The sequence below is a fragment of the Anguilla rostrata genome, chromosome 2 (genome assembly GCF_018555375.3).
Source record: "Anguilla rostrata isolate EN2019 chromosome 2, ASM1855537v3, whole genome shotgun sequence".
Lineage (NCBI taxonomy): Eukaryota > Metazoa > Chordata > Actinopteri > Anguilliformes > Anguillidae > Anguilla > Anguilla rostrata.
The window spans coordinates 30,908,328-30,931,934 of NC_057934.1; the positions used below are offsets into that span (position 1 = coordinate 30,908,328).

Here is a 23,607-nt window from a genome sequence, read left to right on the forward strand (position 1 = left end):
ACTAACGTCACTTTTAAGTAGTTAAATTACGTTATACACTCACATTCTTGGTTATGCAAACATGACAAGTATACAGTAAAATGTCCAATGTTAATTCAACAATAACAGTGTTAATTCAATTCTAACAGATAACATTTGGTCCTCATTGGGAATTAACACTGGACATTATACTGTGTACCCTACACCTTTCCAACTTGTCAATCACTGTACTGCTGTAAAATCACAAAAAACTGGAAACAGTCAAGCTATCTTCATTTTTGCATAGGTTATATTAATATGGATGTTGTCATTTACTGAGTAAATGTGAAAAGCAGTATACTTCTGACACAAAACAACACCATAAGTATGTTTTGATATGATCTGCAGACAGTTGCATTAACTGTGTTTTCTTATTAAAAGTAATGTTAAAACTGTTGATATTATTGTCCTGGTTTGTTGCACCGTATTTTTTATTGAGGGTTCTCTCAAATGTAGCTTATGTAATATATATATTTTTTCTCAAAATATACACCTGACCACCGCAACAAAACTTTTCAGAGAGGGCATTAGCATGTGCAGGTAATGATCAAAACTGTATTCTTTCTGAAAATTCTTGTGGTTTTGTAATGGTGTGAGTCAATTTCCTGGCACACCAATCTCCCTTATTGCACTTTTAATTGTCCAACTGAATATTAAATAAAGTCTTTTTATGTATTACACCTGCCGTTGGGGTTGGGGGGGGCTCTAACACTCTTTAAGGGCATTAGTTGGGCTCTGCATAGAGAACATGGGAATGGTCAGATAAAGTCTTTTCAGTCAATCTAACCATGCCATTAATGTATGGTTTGATAAGTCTGCTGAAGAGGATGGAGAGCAATCTTAGAGCACACTCTGGGCAGTCTAGAATCAACAGTTAATCGAGGGAAAATTTAGGCAGCTACTGGTATTGTACTTTGCCAATTACTTCACACTTTCTTACAGCTAACAGCAAATACAGCTACCAATCAAACATGGTGTACAAAGGTCAGATGCACACCGGTCCATTCACTGGTCATATGCAAAATAATGCAACTTGACGGCGCATTGACTGTATGAGACCAGTTCTGCAACATTTCTCATTTCTCTTTACCTCTATGTAAACTGATAAGGACATCAATTTAAATAAAATATATTATTAATTTCAATTTCAAATACTTATTCATAAATGTTACATTTCTTACTTATTTATATTCATTTAATATGCTCTTGTTTATTTGTGTGTCCTGTAAACCTCTGGACACTGCTGGATTTGCATTTCTTTGAGGCTTTGTCAACATGCTCTGGCTGCAACAAAAGGGTTTGTCATCATGTTTTGCATCAATGTGCGTGTTTCTTTTCCATTTCTTCATGGGAGGAACTGTGACGTTTTGCATATCATGCTCAGCTTATGTGCAGCAATTGCCAGTGGAGCAATGATGCATAGAGCAACGAAGAAAACAAAACTGGTTTCACGCTGAAATGCTGGGACAGAGTTAAAGCCTACTGTAGATATCAAATAATGACTTTTCAGGTAAGGAGATCGACATGTGTGCTTTTAAATAATATAACTTTGTGCTGGAATTTTGAATAGTTCAAGTCAAGTCCTAATTTACACACTTGTCCTTTGGCAGAGGAAATGAGTTGTAATTTAAAGGGAATAATGTAGTTTATCATATTTGCACTGGGAAGAGTACAGAAGAGGAAAGGTGGAAAGGGTTGAAACAGGAGAACATAAGTGCCAGATCAAGATGACTGGGAGAAGTTTTGTTATCAGGTATATTCTCCAACATGCCTTCATTTTGAAATAAATATACATTAGAGATGTTTATGTTTTAAGTTATGCGGTGTATGGAAAGTAATTATACTGTAAATTATGTAATAAAGAATACAGCTGTGTAGTGAACGTACTTTCCCTGACTGTGTATCCTTCTTTTACACAGTGTTGGTAAATACAATGCATGTTAAACACAACCATAGTACTATGCAGAGCACAACTGAAAGCATCAGTAGCCACAAATATAGAACTTAAATGTATTAAGAAATATCTCCAGAATATCAAGGGAGATGTAATTCTGCTTTTCAATTCATTCAAATTAACTGGAATTTAAAGAGCAGCACCATTTTGTAAAATCTGTTTATTAAGAAGCTTTGCAGATGTCATTTGTAAACCCGCGATATGATAAAGCACAACTTTATACTCATGAGACCATACTGAAACTAAAGATGGTCATACAATTAAACCTTTTCCACATTAGCCTTCATCATTTGGTGTTACAACCATGTATTTCACCTAACTACAACCCACTGTGGCTACAAGATTACAGGAGTAAGTTTTTGTTCATTGCTCTCTCTCTCTCTCTCTCTCTCTCTCTCTCTCCCTCCCTCCCTCCCTCCCTCCCTCCCTCTCTATGGGAGTTACTATTCATGTATACTGTACAAAATTTGAAATGTTGTAATATTTTGTTACGAATGACACTGGGAAAATGCAGGCCTTGTCTATTCATAAGTTTGACCAGAAAAAATTTCTCCCTCTGCATTCAGCCCCGAAGTTCAAACCGAGTTGAAATGAGAAAGCGGCAGCAGTCACACACTGAAGGACCCCTTCAGGCACCTGGCCACCCAAGGCCCAATACCTGCTGCTTGTGCTGGAGTGGCTGCTGCAAATGCCCCTGGTATGTAACCCGGCCTGTCTGTGCAGCCAGGCCATATTTCACTGCAACTGGTAGATGTGACTTACTCTCGCTCACTCTTTATTGAATGATTGATTGGTTGATTTGAAACATGGCAATTTTAAATACTTCCAACAAGGTCATGTACGACACAATGTGCATCTGAACAGTGGTTGTCATTTATATTACAGGATTAGTTTACCAAAAAATCAATTTTTAACATTTTTTTTATCACTCCACAATATGTGGATGAATAAATACATACACTCTCTAATATTTTCTAGATATCGTATTTGTAAGTTTCCAACACGATTCCAGAACATGTCTCATTACCCTTTACGTTAGTAAAGAGTGAGGGATGTAAATGGGCATTCTGCCTTTATCTTTACTGTGGTAAATTTTATACAAGATGAACAGTGATCCATTGTTTTAGTTTCCTTGTTGTCTCATTTGCCCGGACAGCACTTCAGGATTTTTTAATTACTAATTTATATTCTTAATGTAATAAGGTCAAATGACATCTTTAATTTTTTCCTTTAGGAGATTCTATATCAAATCACTTGAAAATAATTTTTTGACAAACACCGAATAAGTACAATACGTATCCTCAACAAAACTTAAAAAAAAAAAATTAGCCTATTAGTGTTTGCTTAGATTCATTTGGAACAGTCAGCTATTTTTCTTCCAGATGTTTTTTGTAGAGTTTTGTTGGGGTTTAAAATGTTCAGATGAATTATATACTAAAATTATAGGACGGAGTGTGGCACAGTGGGTAAGGAACTGGGCTTGTAACCGAAAGGTCGTCAGTTCGATTCCCAGGTAAGGACACTGCCGTTGTACCCTTGAGCAAGGTACTTAACCTGCATTGCTTCAGTATATATATCCAGCTGTATAAATGGATACAATGTAAAAAAATGCTATGTAAAAAGTTGTGTAAGTCGCTCTGGATAAGAGCGTCTGCTAAATGCCTGTAATGTAATGTAATATATTTTTGATGTACGTGTTTCTCAGATGACTCTCCCTCTCTTATTTTCTCAGAAGTAATAAAATTAACCTTATTTACCTTATTGAATCTAGCAGGGGGTAACAAATGATTTGATGGCTAGTAATTTGAATGCATAATGTGAGCATAAATTATGTAAATGCTAAGATTCCTGGTTTGAAGCTCTTTGAAAAGATAAAACATGGCTATATTTGGAGGTAATCCAGCTCAGCTATCAAAGAAATAAACATGAAAGTTTTTCAACTGTTCCTGACAACAACAGAGGAATTTTCATTTTCAAATAACTGTTAAATTTTGTCAGTTGCGATCTCAACCTATATATTTTCCATGTAATAAAACCAAATAGTTTCAGTTAAAAGTGGAAACCAATGTGGTACTAACTCCAAAAATTGAGATTTCAACGATCAGAACTCCCATTATCTATATACACATTAAGGTTTTTACTTAATGATTTCCATTAAATTTCACAGATTGCCTTGAAATCTCAGATCACAAGGAACACTCTTTGTGCTGCGTATAGCCACACAGGGTCTCTGACTATTTGAGTTTCCTCCAGAGGGCAATAAATCCATAAAAATTTCAAAGAAGAGAAGACTTTCTGGGAAACCCCAGGATGTTTACCTTGATGTTTGTGGAGGAGGGAGGAGGAGGACAGAGAATACACAGATACATTCCTATGGTCACACAAAGTATATTGCTTGTTTCTCAAAGGTGATAATCTGACACCTATCCAACAGTGGTTTCTACACTTACTGCATATATGCTGGCACACGGAGTTGCTGAAAGAAAGCTGGAATGTGTAGCATAAACACCTTTACTGATTACTTCCTGTGCATCGTGAAAAAAATGAGGCATGAACATTCATTGCCTGAAATGATAATTAATACAATTTTTTGTTCTTGTTGTGAGATGGTTGATATCTTTGAATACATACATATTTAGTGTGACTGCAATATAGTTTGTTGTGTATATACAATTAAACATGCTTCAGATTAAGGTTTCAAAAGTATAGCACTTTCTGTTGAATTAACTTTTTGTGGTAGTGGAGAGTCCTTTTCAAGTCCCCGATCTCTTGGGATGTTCTGACCTGCTTGAAACTGAAGCACACTGAACATACTGCACAAAGATTGCTTTCAGGAGACACTAATCAGATGGATCGCCATGTTACAAGACTACAACGCAGAAGCGTCACTAGGGGGATGTGGGGGGTGCGGACCGCACTGGGTGACATCAGAGGGGAATGACACCGAAATGACTGGCAAAAAATTTTTTGTGTAGTGTTGTGTAGCGACGAGTTGAAACAGCTATTTTCTCCGAAGCAGCGGGTGATTTAATTATCGGTATTAATGTGATGAGAAGCGCTTTGAATGCATAACACGCATAACACACAATTCCTTGAATGCATGACACACAATGCCTTGCGCCCACACCCGCCACCCACCCCATCCTCCCCCGGTCAACAACATCCCACAGCACCCCCCCCCCCCCCCACAACATCGGATGTCACCAACCCTAGTGATGCCACTGCTGCACTGACCTAGTGTATACCTAGTTTTTGTGGTTTCCAAGACAATGGCAATACGTAGCTGTTTCCATGACCACCTTGGTGAGATTGGGGCATGGCTACCCTTTGGGAGCAAGGGCCACTTATACATATTGGGCTTCTGTAATTTAGTTTGACCTGACAGAGTCGTTGAAAACATCCTAAAAAAAGTCACTGGTTAAACTAAACAAGCCTTGCTATTTTTTTGTTTACATTCCTGATGCCGGGTTTCAAAATGTCAGGTTTATTGTCCTGCAAAAAAGATATATCTCTACTCCTCATCAAAAATAATATGCAAAAATGCAAAGTGAATGCCTTTAAGAAAATAATTCATTATCACATTAGTTCTTTATGCTAAATAGTTTTGTTATGAATTGTCCTACTAGACATTACATAAAATAATTTTCTCCATCTCATATGCTCCAAATACTCGAAGTATGGAAATGCTGAGTTAGTTTTTCAAATACATGAAATATTGTAGAAGTTAGCTATGATGACATTGGTTGTTTTCTCTTTGAGTAGGTTATATGTCATTAATTGTATTAATCTAGGGGATTGTAAAATTGGAGACAGGCAAAGACGAGAGACAAGACAAATTACTGTATGTTATTTTCAGTCTTTGTAATAATATGGTCAGATCTTTAAGAGAATGTTTGAGTTAATCCAAAAAATTGTTTAACTGAATTGCATGTTGTGGCAAACACGCCTGCCACAGGCCACCGAAGTGGCTTTCTTTAGGGCCCTCCAGCACAGAGACACAGGGATAAGATGTTCAAATAGTCCACATTTATTTGCAAGGGTTTGGCAAGATGGTACAGCCAAAGGAGCAGATCTTAAACACTGTCATGACAGAGAGGCTCCTCTGTGTGGGTGGGGATGGCAGATTTAACCTGTGCGCAGTGATTACCTCACTACGCACAGGTGCAGCCACTCCTGTTCCTGGGTCCAATTAGCCTGGCCAATTATCTAATTATTAACCAATTATCCAATTGGCCAGGTCTAATTAGCTTGACCCAGGGCAGGTGTGGCTGCTTAAACCAGCCATCCCCACACCACACATGTACTCAAAAATCAATACATGTATTTTTATTGGAAATAGGGACCAGGGAAACCATGGCAGCTTCTCTAGAGACAGGACACACTTACTCAGATAGACAGCAAGATATATCAGTTCATTACAGGACTGATCCATTACTGATCCTGGGATTTACCTTTTGTGCTGGAAACACTCTTTACACCTCCTGTTGAACCATTAATCCAGGTCTATTCAAAATGGCCCCAACTAAAAACAGCATTTCTCCTCATTATTCAAGCCGCAAAGCAAGCTAATGAAATCTCTTCTCTTGGACCCCTGTATGTATGAGATGGAGACCAGATGATTCTGGTGTGACCTTGTGGCCAAACCAATCATTCTTACCAAAGGTGTTTTCACCTCTTTGCATTAATCAGTCCTTTAACTTAGCGATATCCTCCAGCCCATTCAAAGTGTAGAGGATGGGAGGAAACGCCTTTTATTTTTTGCAAGCTCTCAGACATCACATATATTTCTACAAATTTTGGATGAACGCCACAGCGTAGTCATGTGGAAAAGAAGACTGGTGGGCTGGTGTGTGATTTCTAGCACCATGGGGGTTTTGCCACCCTGCATTGTTCACATATTAATTTTGGGAATTAATTCTCAACCTTTTGTAGCCCTCTGGTGGTCCTCCAGAACTATCAGAACTAGAGCTGCTTCAGTAACATTTCAGAAACAGTGATGTTGTAGACTAGTGTTGCACGTTATATATCGAAACTTCGGTACTTTTTCAGTTTGGTATTAGAATTTTCCGACGTTCGGTACTTTTAGGTCAAATGCAAAAGCCAGGGAAATGTGTCTCCCGCATTACTGATTGAGAGGATGAAAGGTGTAATTTGTCTGAATCTTCGCTAGATGGCAGTAGCAACTAAGGTAGCCAAGTCAGGTGATGTGCACTTGTGCATTCATCCTCGTTGATACAGTGCAAGCTTCGATTTAGTTCACTTCAGTAGCGATAGGTGTTCTAATTTGGAAATATTTTATTATAGGAAGATGCTATATTGTTATTAAAATATGTTGTTTTTAGATATATTTTAAAGTGAAAGTTTTAAAGATTCTTTAGTTTACAGTTGTTTAATTTTTGAAATATATTTAATATATTTTTCTATTGTTTAGTGTTCTAACACTATAGGCCTATGCTTATGAATATGTTGAACAGGCTTCAACTTAAAGGTTGTTAATAAACCAGGTTGTTAATAAACCATGAATTCGAAAATGAGGTCAACCCATGTAGACATTACGTTTCTAATCTATTAAGGTAATTTCAGCATCGTTAGGTACCGAGTATCGAATCAGTATCGTTTGAGTTTCGAGTATCATTTCAGTATCGAGTATCGTGATACTAAACCTGCTATCGGTATCAAAGTCAAAATTTTGGTATCGTGACAACACTATTGTGGACACAGGGGAACATGTTTAACAGCATGATTGCTAATATTAAAATTTCTGAGGGTAGGCATGCCAATAATTTTGGGTACTAAACTGGAGATAATCCACAATGATAATAGTGCCCCATTATATGAGGAATCACATTTGTTTTCAGTGTAGAATTTGAAGTATTTGTTGCCACATCTTTTTGCCTTCCACATACAGTATGCCTGTCAATCACAGAGTTGTGTTGGTTTCTCTGTCAGGAATGAAGACAGGGTGGGTCGCACTGAACAGCAGACGTGTACTAAAATGGACAGTATTGAAGCGACAAGCGAGCAGTAAGTATACATAAGTACAGTCAAGTGTCAGAAATATTTAATACAACTGAGAATTTCACTGTCATAAGAATGAGAATATCTCTGAAAGGTTAATTGGCTCTGCAGTGAGTCATTAGCAGAAAAAATATTTTGTATTTTCTTTTCAATAATTATTTCAGCCTTTTCAATAGGTTGTGATTGCATGGTTCCGTGTTTCTGTTTTTGTTTTTCCTTTTTGCGCCGCCAGATGGCGGTACTTCAGTTTTGTATTTCTGTTCGTTCCCTCATTGGTTTCTCCTGTGTCAATTGTATTATTGTTTTCTATTATTCAATCATTGTTTTTGTTCATGTCTTGTTATCCAATCCCTCTCTTGTTTTATTATGTATTGAGTTCACCTGTGTCTGGTTTATTTAAGTCCTTTGTTTCCCTGACTCGGGTGCTGGTTCCTTGTGTTTCTGACTCTGTGTTTCTGCCTGCGCTCCTGCCTGTTACTGCCCTGCCCGAGTTCTGTTTCCGTTTTTTTGGACTTTGTTAAGTTCCGCATTGTTCTGAAGTTTTGTTGTATTTTTTGAGACTTGCACTGTGTGGCCTTGTTTTTGGTTTCCTGGGTTTTGTTCATATTAACCCCTTGGAGCACAAGCCAAATCTGTCCAATCCTTGCCCATTTAGGGGGTACCATATTTAAAGCTTTATAACTCCAGATGTGAACACCACATAAACTTGAAAAATGGCTTAAATGAAGCAAGACATTTGTACCACTTACAATACTAGCCTAGAAATGCAATTGTCTAGGCAAAAAATCAAAAATGAATTCGCTCTTTTTTAGTTCGCAATGAAATACTGAGAGATTGCATATATACAGCAAGTTAAACTATACACAAGTTCATAAAATCTAAGGGTAGATATGTAGAACTACTAAATATCTATGAAAAACTAAGCAGTATACCCAGCATCTCCAAATCTATCCAAAATGTCTAAATTATGCATTGCTGTAAATCACAACATATTCACGTATTTCACTACAAATCAACTGTTTTTACTCAAGAAACTCACTGTTGCATCAAGCGGGAATTACAAGCTTTCCATCAGTACAGTGGTCTAAAATAGCTAGGGGTCCAGAAACATCCAAAATCTCTCCAAAAAGGAATATAATACTTTTTTGTCCATTGTAAGCATATAAATGAGCCCCTTATGAAGATTTAAGATGAAATATTGATATCAGATTTACAAATAATGCAAAAATATTGTCACACAATGTTGTACATTACCTAAATGTGTAATAATTAACTCTTGTATGTATTTCTATACTCTGTACTCTCGTATGTTTTCTTGTATGAGGATGGGACTATATGAAAACAATTTTCAACCGTCCACCATGTTTTGGCAATGTCCAAACACTCTCGTCATCACGGTTACATGCATCACAAAAACTGCTAGACTACCAACGAACGCTTACATTACAGTGTGAAATATCCTCATTATAAAATACCACTAACCTATTTATATAAGACACTCAATTAAAAAAATAACGTATATAACCGAAATATTTTGAGCAGTAATACTTACAATGATGAAATCTTATCTGTTTTCAGTAGATATAGACAGAGACAGTAAATCAATGATAGGCTATAGTTCGATCCGCTTCTGTCTTACACCAGAAAACGATGTCAGCTTGGTCTATCAGCAAACGTATGGCTTAGCTATGCCCAGAAGTCCTCAATAATAATAGCATTTTCCAAGAAATTACGAAAATCGTTGACAACGTTTCGGTGCAGGGTCATTTACTGCTACCATAGAGTGAATGCGATCATAACAACACTTTCTATTATGCTGGCCTATAAAACGCTATTCCAAAAGTAATATTAGACATGTTATTCATCGTTAGAAAGCTTATACTCTCACCTACTGAATAAATGAATTGTCAATCAAGCCAGACTGTACTAAAAAGGGCAACAACGCCGTGAACAACACGTGTGGTATTACGCACAGCTATTTTGGAAGGTACCCAGGCATCCCAAATGCGCGTATATTTCACAAATGGATTGTACAAGACAATATATGACCACTCAGTCTCAAAAGGGACATATCTATGCGTAAAACCAATGGTAAGGTTGTATATTTATTCAATATTTAGTCCCAGACATTGTCTGTAGAATGACATGGTATCTTTAAAAAAACCTTTTTCTCGTTTATTTAGTTATTCAGTGAGCAGGTTTTCACTGCTGTATTGGCATATCATAGGGCTATTGTTGGGTTTATATTGTTGCTATGACAGAATACGATTTTTTAGTGGTGAAAGAATATTTTTATGAACACCAAGATAGACAATATTGCCCATTATGTCATGGGTGGGGGATGTAGTTGCAGATGAGACTGCAGGGAGGGCTTGTGTGTTAAATGAACGACCAGAGCGACAATGGTGGTGCTGCAAAACTGCCTATTGGGCACAGTTGTCGTGCATTGACTACTAATGAAACTAAAACAACGCGTTTCTGTTTTTAACTCATACTTTGGTTGCAGTAGTACTGAATGTCTGAGTTTAGTAATCTCGGCATGCCGGCATGCCGACCACTAGGGGCTTTGCGCTAAGAGGTTAGTAAAATCTCAGTTTGAATTTACCTTTTGGAGTTTTTTACTCTGCGTTTGGGTCCTACCTACACTTTTTCACCAACTTCTCAAATGACTTCATTACTAATGAGGTCAGTGCCACTGGCCTGAAGTCATTGAGGACCTTGGGTGATGTTTTTTTTGCTACTAGTACAATAATAGCCTGTTTCCACAGTATGGACACTTTCTGCAGGTTCAAAGACAATTTAAAAATGTAGTGTAAAATACCACAGAGTTGTTCAGCACAAGAATGCAAGACCTGCCCACTAATGCAATCAGGTCCAGACTTTTCCTAACTTTAGTTAGTTTGAAAATGTTTCTAACACTCTCAGCATCAAACTCAATCTGAGTAGTAGCAGTGACCCTCTTTTGGGTCTCCCTGATCTCAGCGCTAAAGTCGTGGTTATCAAATCGTAGAGAAAAACCATTTATTCCATCTGCCAGCTCTTTATTAGTTTTAAAACCGTGAATATTCATCACGTTTTTGGATTTGTTCCCTTTGTCCTGCAACCCAGGTTTTCATTCCGTTCCAAGCCAATCTCAGATTATTTGAACCAAGCTCACCCTCAATTTTCTCCTTGTACTTTAATTTGGCCTTTGCAATCTCTGACCTGACCTCACTGCTTTCTCTTATTGCAACATAGTTACCTTGCTGGTAAGCATCATGCTTCTTGGCCAATAAACCATTTCAATGACTTATTAACCCACGGCTTATAGGATAAATTTTCACTGATTTGTAAGGAATCACAAGGTCCTCACAGTAGGTAATATAGCTGCAAACCACCTCTGTCAGTTCATCAATGTTGTCACACGAGTTCTGAAACACAGACCAGTTAGTGCAGTCAAAACAGCCCTTTAAACGCTCACTGCTGTCATCAGTCCACACTTTCACTTGACGCACATGCGCCTTCTCTCTCTTCAGTACCGTCTTATAGATCGGCATGAGATGAACAATGTTATCGTCCGAATGTCCAAGCGGGGGTTTTGCTACGGCCTTATACGCGCCTTAACTGAGCAGTAACATAAGTCCAAGATTTTGTTACTGCAAGTAGGACAGGTGACATACTGGTGAAAACTGTTCAGTGATTTTTTTAAGTTAGTGATTAAAATCTCTGAGAATCAGGTTGGGCGCATCGGGGGAAAGCAGCTGTAGATCATGGCTCACTGAAGAAATTTGGTCAGCTGCCTTAATTGCATTGGCTTTTGGATGATTGTACACAACTGTCACAAAAATCTGAGGGAATTCTCTTGGTAAATAAAATGGTCTTACTGACACCGACAAGTTCAACATCAGGCAGACAAAGTCTCTCCCATACAGTAATGTTGCTGCACCATCGTTGATTAACGTACAGGCAGACCCCGCCCCCCTGAGATTTCCCCGTTACACCACTGTCTCTGCCAAGTCGGAGGGGTGTGCCAAAACCCCGAATTGCCAAATCCGAGTTCACCTCTGAGTCAGTCGGTCAGGTCTCTGTAAAAGCCAAGAGACAGGCATCTCTGTACTCATGGAGATAGTTTACACTCGCCTGCAGTTCATCTGTTTTATTCCTTAGGGACTGTACCTTACCGAGGATGATTGAAGGCAGGGGAACCTTGTGTATTTGTTGCTTTTTAGATCTCAGGCGGACCCCGCCCCTCTTCCCCCACTTACTGATCCGGCCTGTTTGTTTATCATCTTGATTGTTGTTTTGTCTCTTAACATCGACTGCATCACTGCTCTGTAGTAGTAGTGGATAGATGGATTTATCCACCAGATGCGGCTGGTTCCATCGTAGCAGGAACTCGCGTGAGTATTGGATTTGACTTGCTTGAACGAGACGCGGTTCATGCAGGCTTTGCGTGAAGTTGAGAAAAGTCAGTAAAAGTAGTAGGAAAAATATATCCATTGTTGATCAATCTCACGAAAAAGTCACAAAACATTAGACAATAGACAAGAAAAGACTCACTTGAGACTATGATAAAACAAATAAATGCAGTAACACCGCATGAGACACAAACACGTGCTGCTGGTCGCTACAAGAGCAGTGCCCCGGTGTGGAGACATAGCGTCTTTCTTATCCCTCTCAACCAGGACAGAGGGAGATTTGTATGAGTTATAGAAATTTCTGTTTACGTAGGCAAATGGTGGAACCATCAAAGTTACAGTACACACATTGGTTATACTTGCATTGATATTAAAATGAGCGAACATTCCAATTTACCCATGGTTTACCAGGGATTATAGCTCTGCTAGAACACTGTATTGACCAATGAGCATCCAGGACTGGAACTATCCATTTTATAAAGCAGCATTATGTTAAGCATAAGTAACATGATACAATATATGATCACAGTATCTATCCAAAAACACTGAAGGATACCAAATGTTGACATCTAGAATCAACATAGTTAAGGACTTGCACATAATAGCTGTGGAAGATGGGTATTTGTGGCTATAAGTGTGTAATTGGTACTTGAAGCTATTATTATTATGAGTCCACACAGCTTTGCTGCTTGAGCACAATTTTTTTTTTCATAAAAATAAGTACCATTATTCTTCCCAAAAACAGAATGACAGCAAAATTTGTAAATTGTACAGCTGTAAAACTTGGCAGGTATGTTCCGATGCCCCCCCCCCACTACTCAGATTAGCCTGGTGGTAGCACTGTAACATCCCCTGCCCCTCCTCCCCGCCCCCCAATTCCTCGGCTCATGGCAAACAAAATGTATATTCATGATTCAATTTGCAACTGCCAAAATTTTCTTTCGTTTTGAATTTTTTGCTAAACCTACTTTCAGAAATTAGTCATAGACTATTAAGCTGAGTGTCACCAAATTAAGCTAGAAAGAATCTTTGGATGTATGCAAGTTGGCGCCTCTCTGCCAATAGGTGGCCCTACGAGAATCAACTTCAAATGCCTATAACTCTACAAGCGTTTGACCAATCAGGCTGACATTCTGTATCCTATATCTGTGTGTAAGACCCCACTAGTGGTTCTAAGGAATAAAATATATATCTTTAAACATGGCTACCATCACCCTATCAGATATCAGCAGCCATTTGACAGGCTTAGCAATGGCCAGTCATCATGAATCTTGGTTAGTATACTTCAAATTTGGGATCAGTCAGCCATTAGGGGGGAGGGGGGGGTATAGTAAATTTTCAAAGAGCATATCATTGGTTATGGTCAATGGAAAGTCCTACATCTTACATCAGTAAATCTTGCTCTTTCAGATGAGCAACCATTTTTTTACCCGTCATTTAGAATTTTTGACATTACCAACTTTTTGAGCTAGTCCTAGGTTATTAAGATGACTATCACCAAGTTAGGCTTGAAAGAATCTGCAGAGGCTGACATTTCATAATTTTTCAAAAGAATGTTGAACTTTCAGAATAATATGGCCATGATAAGTCAATAGTTATGGGCGTGTCCATTTTTGAATAAAACGCCTGTAATTCATGAATGCTTTGTCAGATAATCATGAAGCTTGGCAGACATGCACAGTGAATGCCTCTGAGGTGATCGTTAGCCAATAGGTGGTGCTGTAAGAGACAAGTAAATAAAAATGCCTCTAACTCAATTGCTTAACCAATCAAGTTGAATCTTTGCATCCTTTGTCTTTGTGTCAGTTTGCCATTGGATGTACAATGATAAAGTCATATCCAAAAAAATATGGTGGACATCAGCCAACCAGTTGTCAGTGGGCATGTGATAGGCTTAGCGATGGCTGGCCACATGAAACTTGTATGTATGTCGACCTCTAAGCTAGGGAATACCATGTCAAATTTTGGGACATGGAGAGACTGAATATATTTGTATCTTTCATCCAGTATATGTCCTTACAGCTTAAAAATGTGTCAGTGCTGCATGCTGCTTAGACCCTGTTAATTATCACTTTTGGTTATTATTAACTTGCAGCCAGTTGAAGCAAGAGCAGGACTGCTGCAGCTCAATATGGTCCATAAGATCATATATGGTAGGGCTCCAAAGTATTTTACGAATTATTTTATGAAGGTGGGGGAGGGACATGGCCATAACACTAGAGCAAGTATTGCTAACCTGAGCCTTAGTAGGTTCAAGACTAAGATGGGCAGGGTCTCTTTTTTGTACTTTGAGTGAAATAAATTGCCACTTTCAATTAAAATCAACAGTAACCCATTCACCTTCAAAACAATGATCAAAGAAAAGCTGTTGGAAAATATCCCCATATAAGTGACTGGCTTACTATTTGTATTAGGCTCATTTTGTTTATATAGCACTGTGAATCAAAATGGGCGTAAATTGTATGCGATGTAAAAAAAAAGTAGTTATAGTATGATTATGTATTTTAGACTGTAGTAAGAGTTATAGTACGATTATGTTTTTTTGACTGTGGTAAGAATCTTTGTATGTCGTGTTGTTCTTTTGAAGCCTGATATTATGTTGCTATGGCTGATGGAACATCAAGGACCACGATGGAAATAAGTCTAGGACTTTTTCAGTGTTATCCTTGACAATTTCTTCACATGCAAGTCTTTTGATACATGTGTTTTAATTTTGTCAAAATAAACTAAACTATTATTATTATTATTATTATTCACAGTGCACATCTAGCATGGTTACACTATTGACATGATCAAATGTATGCAACAGAATATCACAAATTATTTGTAATTCTATAAAACACATTAGATTAACCATTTTAACCGTTGAAGGTCTTCTGCAACTGAAATATCCATTAAGGAGGGAGGTCAGTTTGACCTCCAACGATCAAAAAATTGCTTCTTTTCTGTTTTATATCTTCTCATGTAACTGGGTATTGCTTATGTGTTTTTTTTCTGTTGGGCACAAATTTTCAATGTGTCACAATGTAATCATGTTAGATACCTCAAGACCTCAAGACTTACTGATATCAAGAAAGTAATAACAGATAAGGACGTATAGCCTATTTATGTAATGCATTACCTCTGAAATATGTTATTAAATGCTATTACAAAGGCTTTGCATTTTTATGTACTTCCTGTCTCAGGTACACTTTGCCAAGTCGGGGCAAGTAAAAATTTAGTTTGTACAATTTGCTTTCTTACCAACTGGGCAAATGTGACAAAACCTGTTGTTGAATTTCCAAAGAAAGGATTTTAATTCTTTAAATTGGTGTCAAGACGATTAGTTACTGTTGTGGTTGTAGTTGCTGTCATGTTTTTCCTGATACAGTAAGTAATTCTACAATAGTCTTGGCACATCTCATTTGCAGACCAAAAATGTGGCAGGTTTCCTTGAAGGGAAGAAATACTGTGAGTCAGAATGGGTTTTGTGTCCTCAGGCATCCCACATTGGAAGAGGTCATAGCGTGGTCACGCAGCTTTGAGAAAATGATGTATACCCAAGAAGGCAGGGCGATCTTCGGGGAATTCCTGCGCTCTGAGTACAGTGAAGAGAACCTGCTTTTCTGGCTGGCCTGTGAAGACTTGAAGCAGGAGAAGAACCTGCCTGTGATCAGTGAGAAGGCCAGAATCATTTATGAGGATTATGTTTCCATACTTTCTCCAAAAGAGGTATACTATTGCATCTTCATTAAACTGTTGTACAATATATTACGTTGTGGTCCACAGCTCATCTCTGGCAGCTTCATAAAAGGTGCAATGTGCAAGTTTTCACTCTAGTGGCAGTGAATGCAACGTATATGAATATTCAAATTAAAATACAACAGACGTGACTGCCATATTGGGAAAACAAACCAATTATGCAACCTGACAGCTGGTTGAAATCACAAAAAAAGGCTAAGAGACCACAATAGTAATATAACTTGCTTTCAAATTCCGAAATAATAATTATTTTCCATCCAGGTAACGTTAGACATGTTCAACTGTTAGACAGCTATCATTATTATAATATTCATTCTCCAATAATTTTCATAGTTTGTTTAAAAAAACCAATGGGCTCTCTAACTAGAGTGCTAGCACAATATTAAGAAAATTAGCAAAAGATCTTTCAGAAAAAGGAGAACATTTTCTTTCATCATTTTCTTTTGCAACACAGCCGAAGTCTGGTTAATAGCTACAAATGCAGTATAAATCAGTATAATAATTTAAGTAAATAATTGGTCAGTTCATAATAATAATAATAATAATAATAATAATAATTATCAGTTATTGTAGACTTACAAGTGGTCTGTTCATTGCAATTTCAGTCGTCAAGGCAGGGAATTTTTGCTTTCATTTAAGAATAGAAACATGAGAGGAACCTTTTGAAAACACATTTTATAACTTTGTACATGTACTCTATCCATGTGTGTACTTTTAGTTTATGATTATCTGAGCATTTCTTTCTCTCAGATACTGAGAAGGCTGGTGACTGTATTGTCTGTCATTGTGATTGTACTAGTTACTGAACATAAGATAGGCAATACGATTTGAGACTGGAAATAAGATTTGACAGGCTTTTTTGGCATGCCTAAGTTTGTCATCGCATTGAGGTCATTTTATTTCTAAGCAATGATCTGGTCTGAACAGAGCCGTTTAAAAGGAAAACTGAAAGCACAATTTTGTTAAATTTCTCCCATTGAATTTCATTCTTTGTTAGCTGAAGTTGTCACAGTAATTGATCAATTTGCCTTTGAAAAAGCTGCATATTGCATCTTTACGCTCACTCTTACAAAAAACAGTTTTGAGAAAAGTAATGATTTCAATGTGAGACTAAAGCTTAGTAATTACACTATTAATAATGGGTCAACCAATGGTTGTGTACCTAATGATGATGTGTTAAATGTACCTCATTTGTCAGGCTTTTAACATACACCGTGGGTTTGCATGATGTTTGAAAAAGTCGATTTATTGTTTTAGTCCGGCTAAAACTTGACTAACATACCTAGATAATGCGGGTGGGGGTCGATTTACTACGGCATATATATGCTTCAATAGGCCACAAATTATATCCCTCTCTATGTAGTTGTCGTCGGGCTGTTCTTGCTGACACAGTCTGATCACGTCCTGCATTGACATAAGGGAGGGTAACTCTTTTGTATTTCCTTACATATAGCACTAATACACAAGCATCACGGTCATCGAATGTGCGCTTTTCTCCGCAATTTCCGACCATATTTACTTTCACATAGATATAAATGCAGGTGTCAGGGCCATCTGGGTAGTTTAGAGGTAAAAGCACTCGCCTACCACCACAGAGACCTGGGTAAAATCCCCGGCAGCGGTATTTCCGGCTTTGTCAGACGTTCCTACGTACACAGTTGGCAGTGTTCGCGGGTGGGAAGCCAGTGAGAGTATGAGTCCTGATTATTGCATTAGCGACTCCTACTGGTTGGTCAGGGCACCGAGCGCACAGAGGGGATTTGGGGGAGATATACGCTCTCCCAAGTGAAACTCCCCGCTGTCAGGGGAAAAGAAGTGGCTGGCAACTCCACATGTATCGGAGGAGGCATGTGGTAGTCTACACCCTCCTCAGACCAACAGAGGATAGCATCGACCAGGACCGTGATACACACAGGGAATTGGTATAACAACAAAAATTGGGGGAAAATGGGATAAAAATGGCAAAATAAAATAAATGCAGGTGTCACTTTAGTCACTATTCCCATTGAAACACTGGCCAGTTGAACAGTATAAATGACTGAAGCTCCTGCCATTTGTGCACCAATAATGAACCATCTTTCAAAGTCACTTAAGCCGCGTTTCCACCAAAAGTACCCGGAACTTTTAGTCCCAGGAACTACTTTTCAAGGAACTAAAAGGTTCCTTCAGCCCATGGTTGTCTGCGTTTCCACCGCGGTCTAAAGTTCCGCAAAGATTAGGCAAATTAGCCCACTGACGTATGAAAAAGCGACGTTGTCGTCGGTCCATCTGTCCTATGATTTCTTCTGTAACCCCATACTACCACCGAAGTAGCCTACATTATTTTCTAATAACCGGGACAGACTGGAGGGGTTTATTCCACTTATATACAACGGGTGACCAACAATGACTATATATGGTTACTTTTGTATTTATTGATTTTTATCGATTTAATCACCTGGAATTGAAATATTCTTCTGCAGCCGTTTGGGCATATTTTACCGTTGTCAAGCAAAACTGTCGTTGGTAGTTGAACTTGGACCGTTGTTATGCAACAAATAGGATATAACAGGCCAATAGTCAGATTGTAACGGTTTTATATATCCTCTCAAACACATTCATTATGTTTTTATGCGAACACCGTGATACACACAGGGAATTGGTATAACAACAAAAATTGGGGGAAAATGGGATAAAAATGGCAAAATAAAATAAATGCAGGTGTCACTTTAGTCACTATTCCCATTGAAACACTGGCCAGTTGAACAGTATAAATGACTGAAGCTCCTGCCATTTGTGCACCAATAATGAACCATCTTTCAAAGTCACTTAAGCCGCGTTTCCACCAAAAGTACCCGGAACTTTTAGTCCCAGGAACTACTTTTCAAGGAACTAAAAGGTTCCTTCAGCCCATGGTTGTCTGCGTTTCCACCGCGGTCTAAAGTTCCGCGAAGATTAGGCAAATTAGCCCACTGACGTATGAAAAAGCGACGTTGTCGTCGGTCCATCTGTCCTATGATTTCTTCTGTAACCCCATACTACCACCGAAGTAGCCTACATTATTTTCTAATAACCGGGACAGACCGGAGGGGTTTATTCCACTTATATACAACGGGTGACCAACAATGACTATATATGGTTACTTTTGTATTTATTGATTTTTATCGATTTAATCACCTGGAATTAAAATATTCTTCTGCAGCCGTTTGGGCATATTTTACCGTTGTCAAGCAAAACTGTCGTTGGTAGTTGAACTTGGACCGTTGTTATGCAACAAATAGGATATAACAGGCCAATAGTCAGATTGTAACGGTTTTATATATCCTCTAAAACACATTCATTATGTTTTTATGCAAACATTCACTTTCATGTCTTGACATCCGAGGCGACAGACTGCATTCACATTTCCAATATAACTGGCAACAACAGCAGAAAACATGCACACGTTGTAAAAAATTTGCTGTTTGATTACTTTCTCATCGTCAATTCCATATAGGCTAATCGCAAAATGACAAGAATAGAACGAAAATTCGGACTTGCGTGAAAATTTAAATTAGCAGTGGTACAGCCACCATTTGCTTTCCTTTCCTTTCCTTACTGCTAGCTGAGCAGCGAAGTGTGCCCTCCAGATGCGAACTATGCACCATAAATTAGTCCATAGTCTTCCTGGTCTTTTTGCGGAATTGAAGAATGGCAGAGTAAAATTACGGCAGTCTGAAAAAGCTAAAGGGAGGATTACTAGAATTAACCTGTTATTTTACCCTGACAAAAAGTGCGGAAGGTGATTTCCAGTTTGCTTTTACTGTATCACCAATGTGAATTACGCAGAACTACCGCATACCTCACATAACTGTATCAAACGTTTTGAGTCAATTACAACGGGCTAACAAAGAAAATCCGGAAGAAAATATTCAGCAACCGAATTAATCCGTTTGAATGTTTTGGTACGTAATATGCTGTCCCAGCACGAATGCTTAGCATTTTATAAAACGAATACTAAAGCAAGAAAAGAACAGAAGAGCACACGTTATAATTCCAAGACGTTGGCAGGCTATAACCAAAACTAGGCTACTGCGCCGCATAACATACAAGTTTGATTTGAAGTTATTATGAAAATAAATCGGTTTGTGGCTGCATATTTTTAAACGTGGCGGTTGAAAATAAAACACTGCAAGTAGTCAACCAATCAGAAATTTTCAGCGCTTGCGCCCCACCCCAAAGGTTCCGGTACTTTTGGAAAGTACTACCCCCCGAGCAGGAAATAAAGCCCCCGGAACTCAATTTAGACCCTAATTCCTGCGGTGGAAACGCACTGAGTTCCTCAAAAGGTTCCTAGTTCCGGGGTAAAGTTCCTGCGGTGGAAACGCGGCTTTAGATCTTTCCCTCTTGTGATCTTGATCCAAAATCGAGGTCAGCTGGGACTGCACAGCATTTTCATACATGCCACTGAGCATGATAGGATGTGATTGCTTGATTGGATAATGTGCAAGTTAATGGATCTGAAAAAGTTCAATTCTCCACTCTTAATCCCCCCTCCCATCCCTCAACATGCACTCATGAATTATTCACAAAACCTCTAAACTCATCCTTCAAAAAAAATATTGCCTTCTCACTCATGGAAGCAAAACACCATGCAGGAGGATGAGCTGACAATTATCTGACAATTATCAGGAAGCACAGATAACAAGAGACTAACCAAAATTTTATATACATAAATGTTTAGGCGTCCATGTTACACCCAGTTATCAAATTGAACAGCGCTATCAAGAAACCGTATAAGCAAGTCAAACAAACGATTCGCTCTTTTCCCCAGCTCAATCGACCCAGCTGGACGAAACGGGTGATACAAATCCAGTGATTAGGGAACCAATCAGTGAGCGCTACCCTTTACCTCTATTTTGGCTTCCCCAATCCTATCTACCTAATAAAAAAATAAATAAAAAAGAGATCCTATCTAACCCAATAAACTAAGCTAGTGTTCAGTGGTTTTCTACGCTCGGGGCGACCTTGAACGCTAAACTCGTGAGCACTGTCAGCAGACCAATTGACTAGCCCCGAAGCATACCCCCACTCATATTAGCCACCAAAAACAATAAAGGAAAAACAATAAAGTGACAAGTCCCTTGGACCCGCCCGACGCCTAAGCTAACTGGGGTAAAAAGGAAAGCTTAAAGCTCCAAATGGTAAACACACGACTTGAGTGCCAACTCACCGTCATCAGCTGCCAGCAAGGGGAAGAGAGAGAAACGCCCACTCGCTCACAAAGAAGGACTAGTTACTTGTCTCCCCTCAGACCCAAAACGAATTGAAACAAACAGGTGTGGCTAGCAGTCTGCGCAGTGTGCCATCCACAAAGGGCACAGGGCACAAATGCAGGCATTACTAATACAAAGCCACACACTCAGCGGGCTAACAGGCATTCCACGTGTCAAACCAAGTAACCAAGCAGACAACAAAGGACAATGTGAATATGCAAAGCCACAAACCAAAAGGATCCAGAATATCCCGGACGAGCCCCCATTTAAGTTACGGTTGCCCTCAAGGACCCACAAATGCAACAAAGCTGACACCAAGGTTTCCCAAAAATAACCAATAATTTTATTTTACAAAACCATACGAAATAACAAAATAACTACAAAACATAAACGGTGAAATCAGGACATGGCCATGGTTCAAAGGTGAGGAGAAAAAGCCCCTCCTGAGAAGCTGACTCCAGGCTTCTTAAAATGGGCACCGCCACAGGTGGTCTCAGTTACCTGAAACAAAAGAAAAAAACACAGGCCTCCAAACAGCCAGCGCCCCCACCTGAGGTGGAGGGGCGTAACAGATATTTGCACTGAAGTATGTATTATTAGAAACTTGCCAAGTTTTATACAGTAGCCTATTCTCTGAGGTAGCTTGTTACATTTACATCGATATGAACAAAGTGCTTACAATGGTCTGTGAAGTAAAAACAACTAATGTTAGCTACACACACTTATACTGTACTAGTAGGCTACATTATTTCCAGCATCAAGTTGGCAAAGCTATATGTCAAATGTGGTAACGTTATGTCAATTATATAAATTAATTCAAAGCTGTTGAATGTTATTTAAGTCCAAGAGCTGTTGTAAGCTAAATTTTGACACCAGATGTTCATGTTCTCTCTCCAAGAGAATCTCTGCTTGAAACTTGTTCATTAAAGATTTTAGCTATTTTAGGCTGAAACATTTTCAACACTTTTTGGTAGTAGAAATGTTTTTGTTGATATGTTAACATTCATCCGCCATCCAGATAAAATTTGATCTAGCATGCGGTGCCATATTTTTACTGCAATATTAGTGCCTAATTCCAAACACTTTAAATAAACCAGTACAGTAATAAGTCTAATTCATTTTTCTGAACCAATGCAATGACTCATATATGATTAACTTTGTTGTACGTCGCTCTGGATAAGAGCGTCTGCCAAATGCCTGTAATGTAATGTAATGTAATTAAAACAGACCATATTCAGCTTTATTGAAACAGCAGCAGTTATTTGCTTATTATTTAATGTTTATGTTTATTTGTTTCTATTCTTATATTAATTAATCTGAAATTAGCTGGCTAACATTAACTAACTAGCTTGTCAAGCACAACGGAGGGAAAAAGAAAATGAACACTTTCGAGCAGTTCATACCTTTAAAACATTTTATAATTCCAGGCTTGTCTTAGTTCATTTAAAAAATGTTTTTAGCATACAGGTTTTCATTTTATTTTAAGGCTGCCAAAATGCATCCATTCTTGGTTTTGTAATAGTTGAATAAATACATGTTGTACTTCATACTTTCAGAAGTCATCAGAATAATCTAATTTGGAGTGATTTTTGAAAAATGTCTCATGCCCCCCCTCGAGAACAGCAAATGCCATCTCTTGTTTTGTCGTTTTACAATTCAACCGCTGGGTGTACCCAATAAAGTGGCCAGTGAGTTAGTGCTGTGTCGTTCACGAACAATTTGTTCAAACGAACAAATCTTTTGCGTGAACAAACTGAACTGAATCATTTCCTGAAATGATCCGTTCGTTTCTCAGTCAGTTCAGTGATTCAAGTCATTCGTTCGCAGAAGGAATGGGGTGTGTTCAAGACAGCAAATACACAGCTGATTCAGGTTGCTAACATTTAGCTGCAATGATTAAACAACATTGGTCTTGGACTGCAATCCAGATATATGACATTATCTAGATTGATATTATATGCATAGGGCGCTATCTGAACACAATTTAATCTGATTTCACAAACAGCCGCATCATGTACAATTTACAAAGCGAAGCTCTCCACCAAAGGTGGGTCGTGGTTTGCATAGCTAAGCTGATAAACCTAGCTGATGTAGTTTTCTGGAGTAAGTCCGAAGAGGAGAATGACAGCATTGATTCTCTGTCTCTGTCTGGATCTACTGAACACAGATAACATTTCATCGTCACTATGTAAGTCTAAGTATTACTGCCCAAAATTAAGTGTCTTTAAATAGGTTCGTGGTATTT

General features: G+C 38.4%; 2 protein-coding genes across 3 annotated transcripts in view; one reads left to right on the plus strand and one right to left on the minus strand.

The window, feature by feature from the left end:
* ifngr1 (interferon gamma receptor 1) overlaps positions 1–23,607 on the minus strand; it is a 167,789-nt gene that overhangs the window by 84,109 nt on the left and 60,073 nt on the right. The window lies entirely within an intron of this gene.
* The window catches only part of LOC135247750 (regulator of G-protein signaling 17-like), a 48,727-nt gene that overhangs the window by 19,196 nt on the left and 5,924 nt on the right, over positions 1–23,607 (plus strand). The window contains exons 3-5 of the mRNA XM_064321547.1: positions 2,539–2,669; positions 7,922–7,996; positions 15,867–16,098. Of these exons, the coding sequence (XP_064177617.1) occupies positions 2,563–2,669; positions 7,922–7,996; positions 15,867–16,098 (414 nt within the window). The 5' untranslated portion in view covers positions 2,539–2,562. The remainder of the gene's footprint in view (positions 1–2,538; positions 2,670–7,921; positions 7,997–15,866; positions 16,099–23,607) is intronic.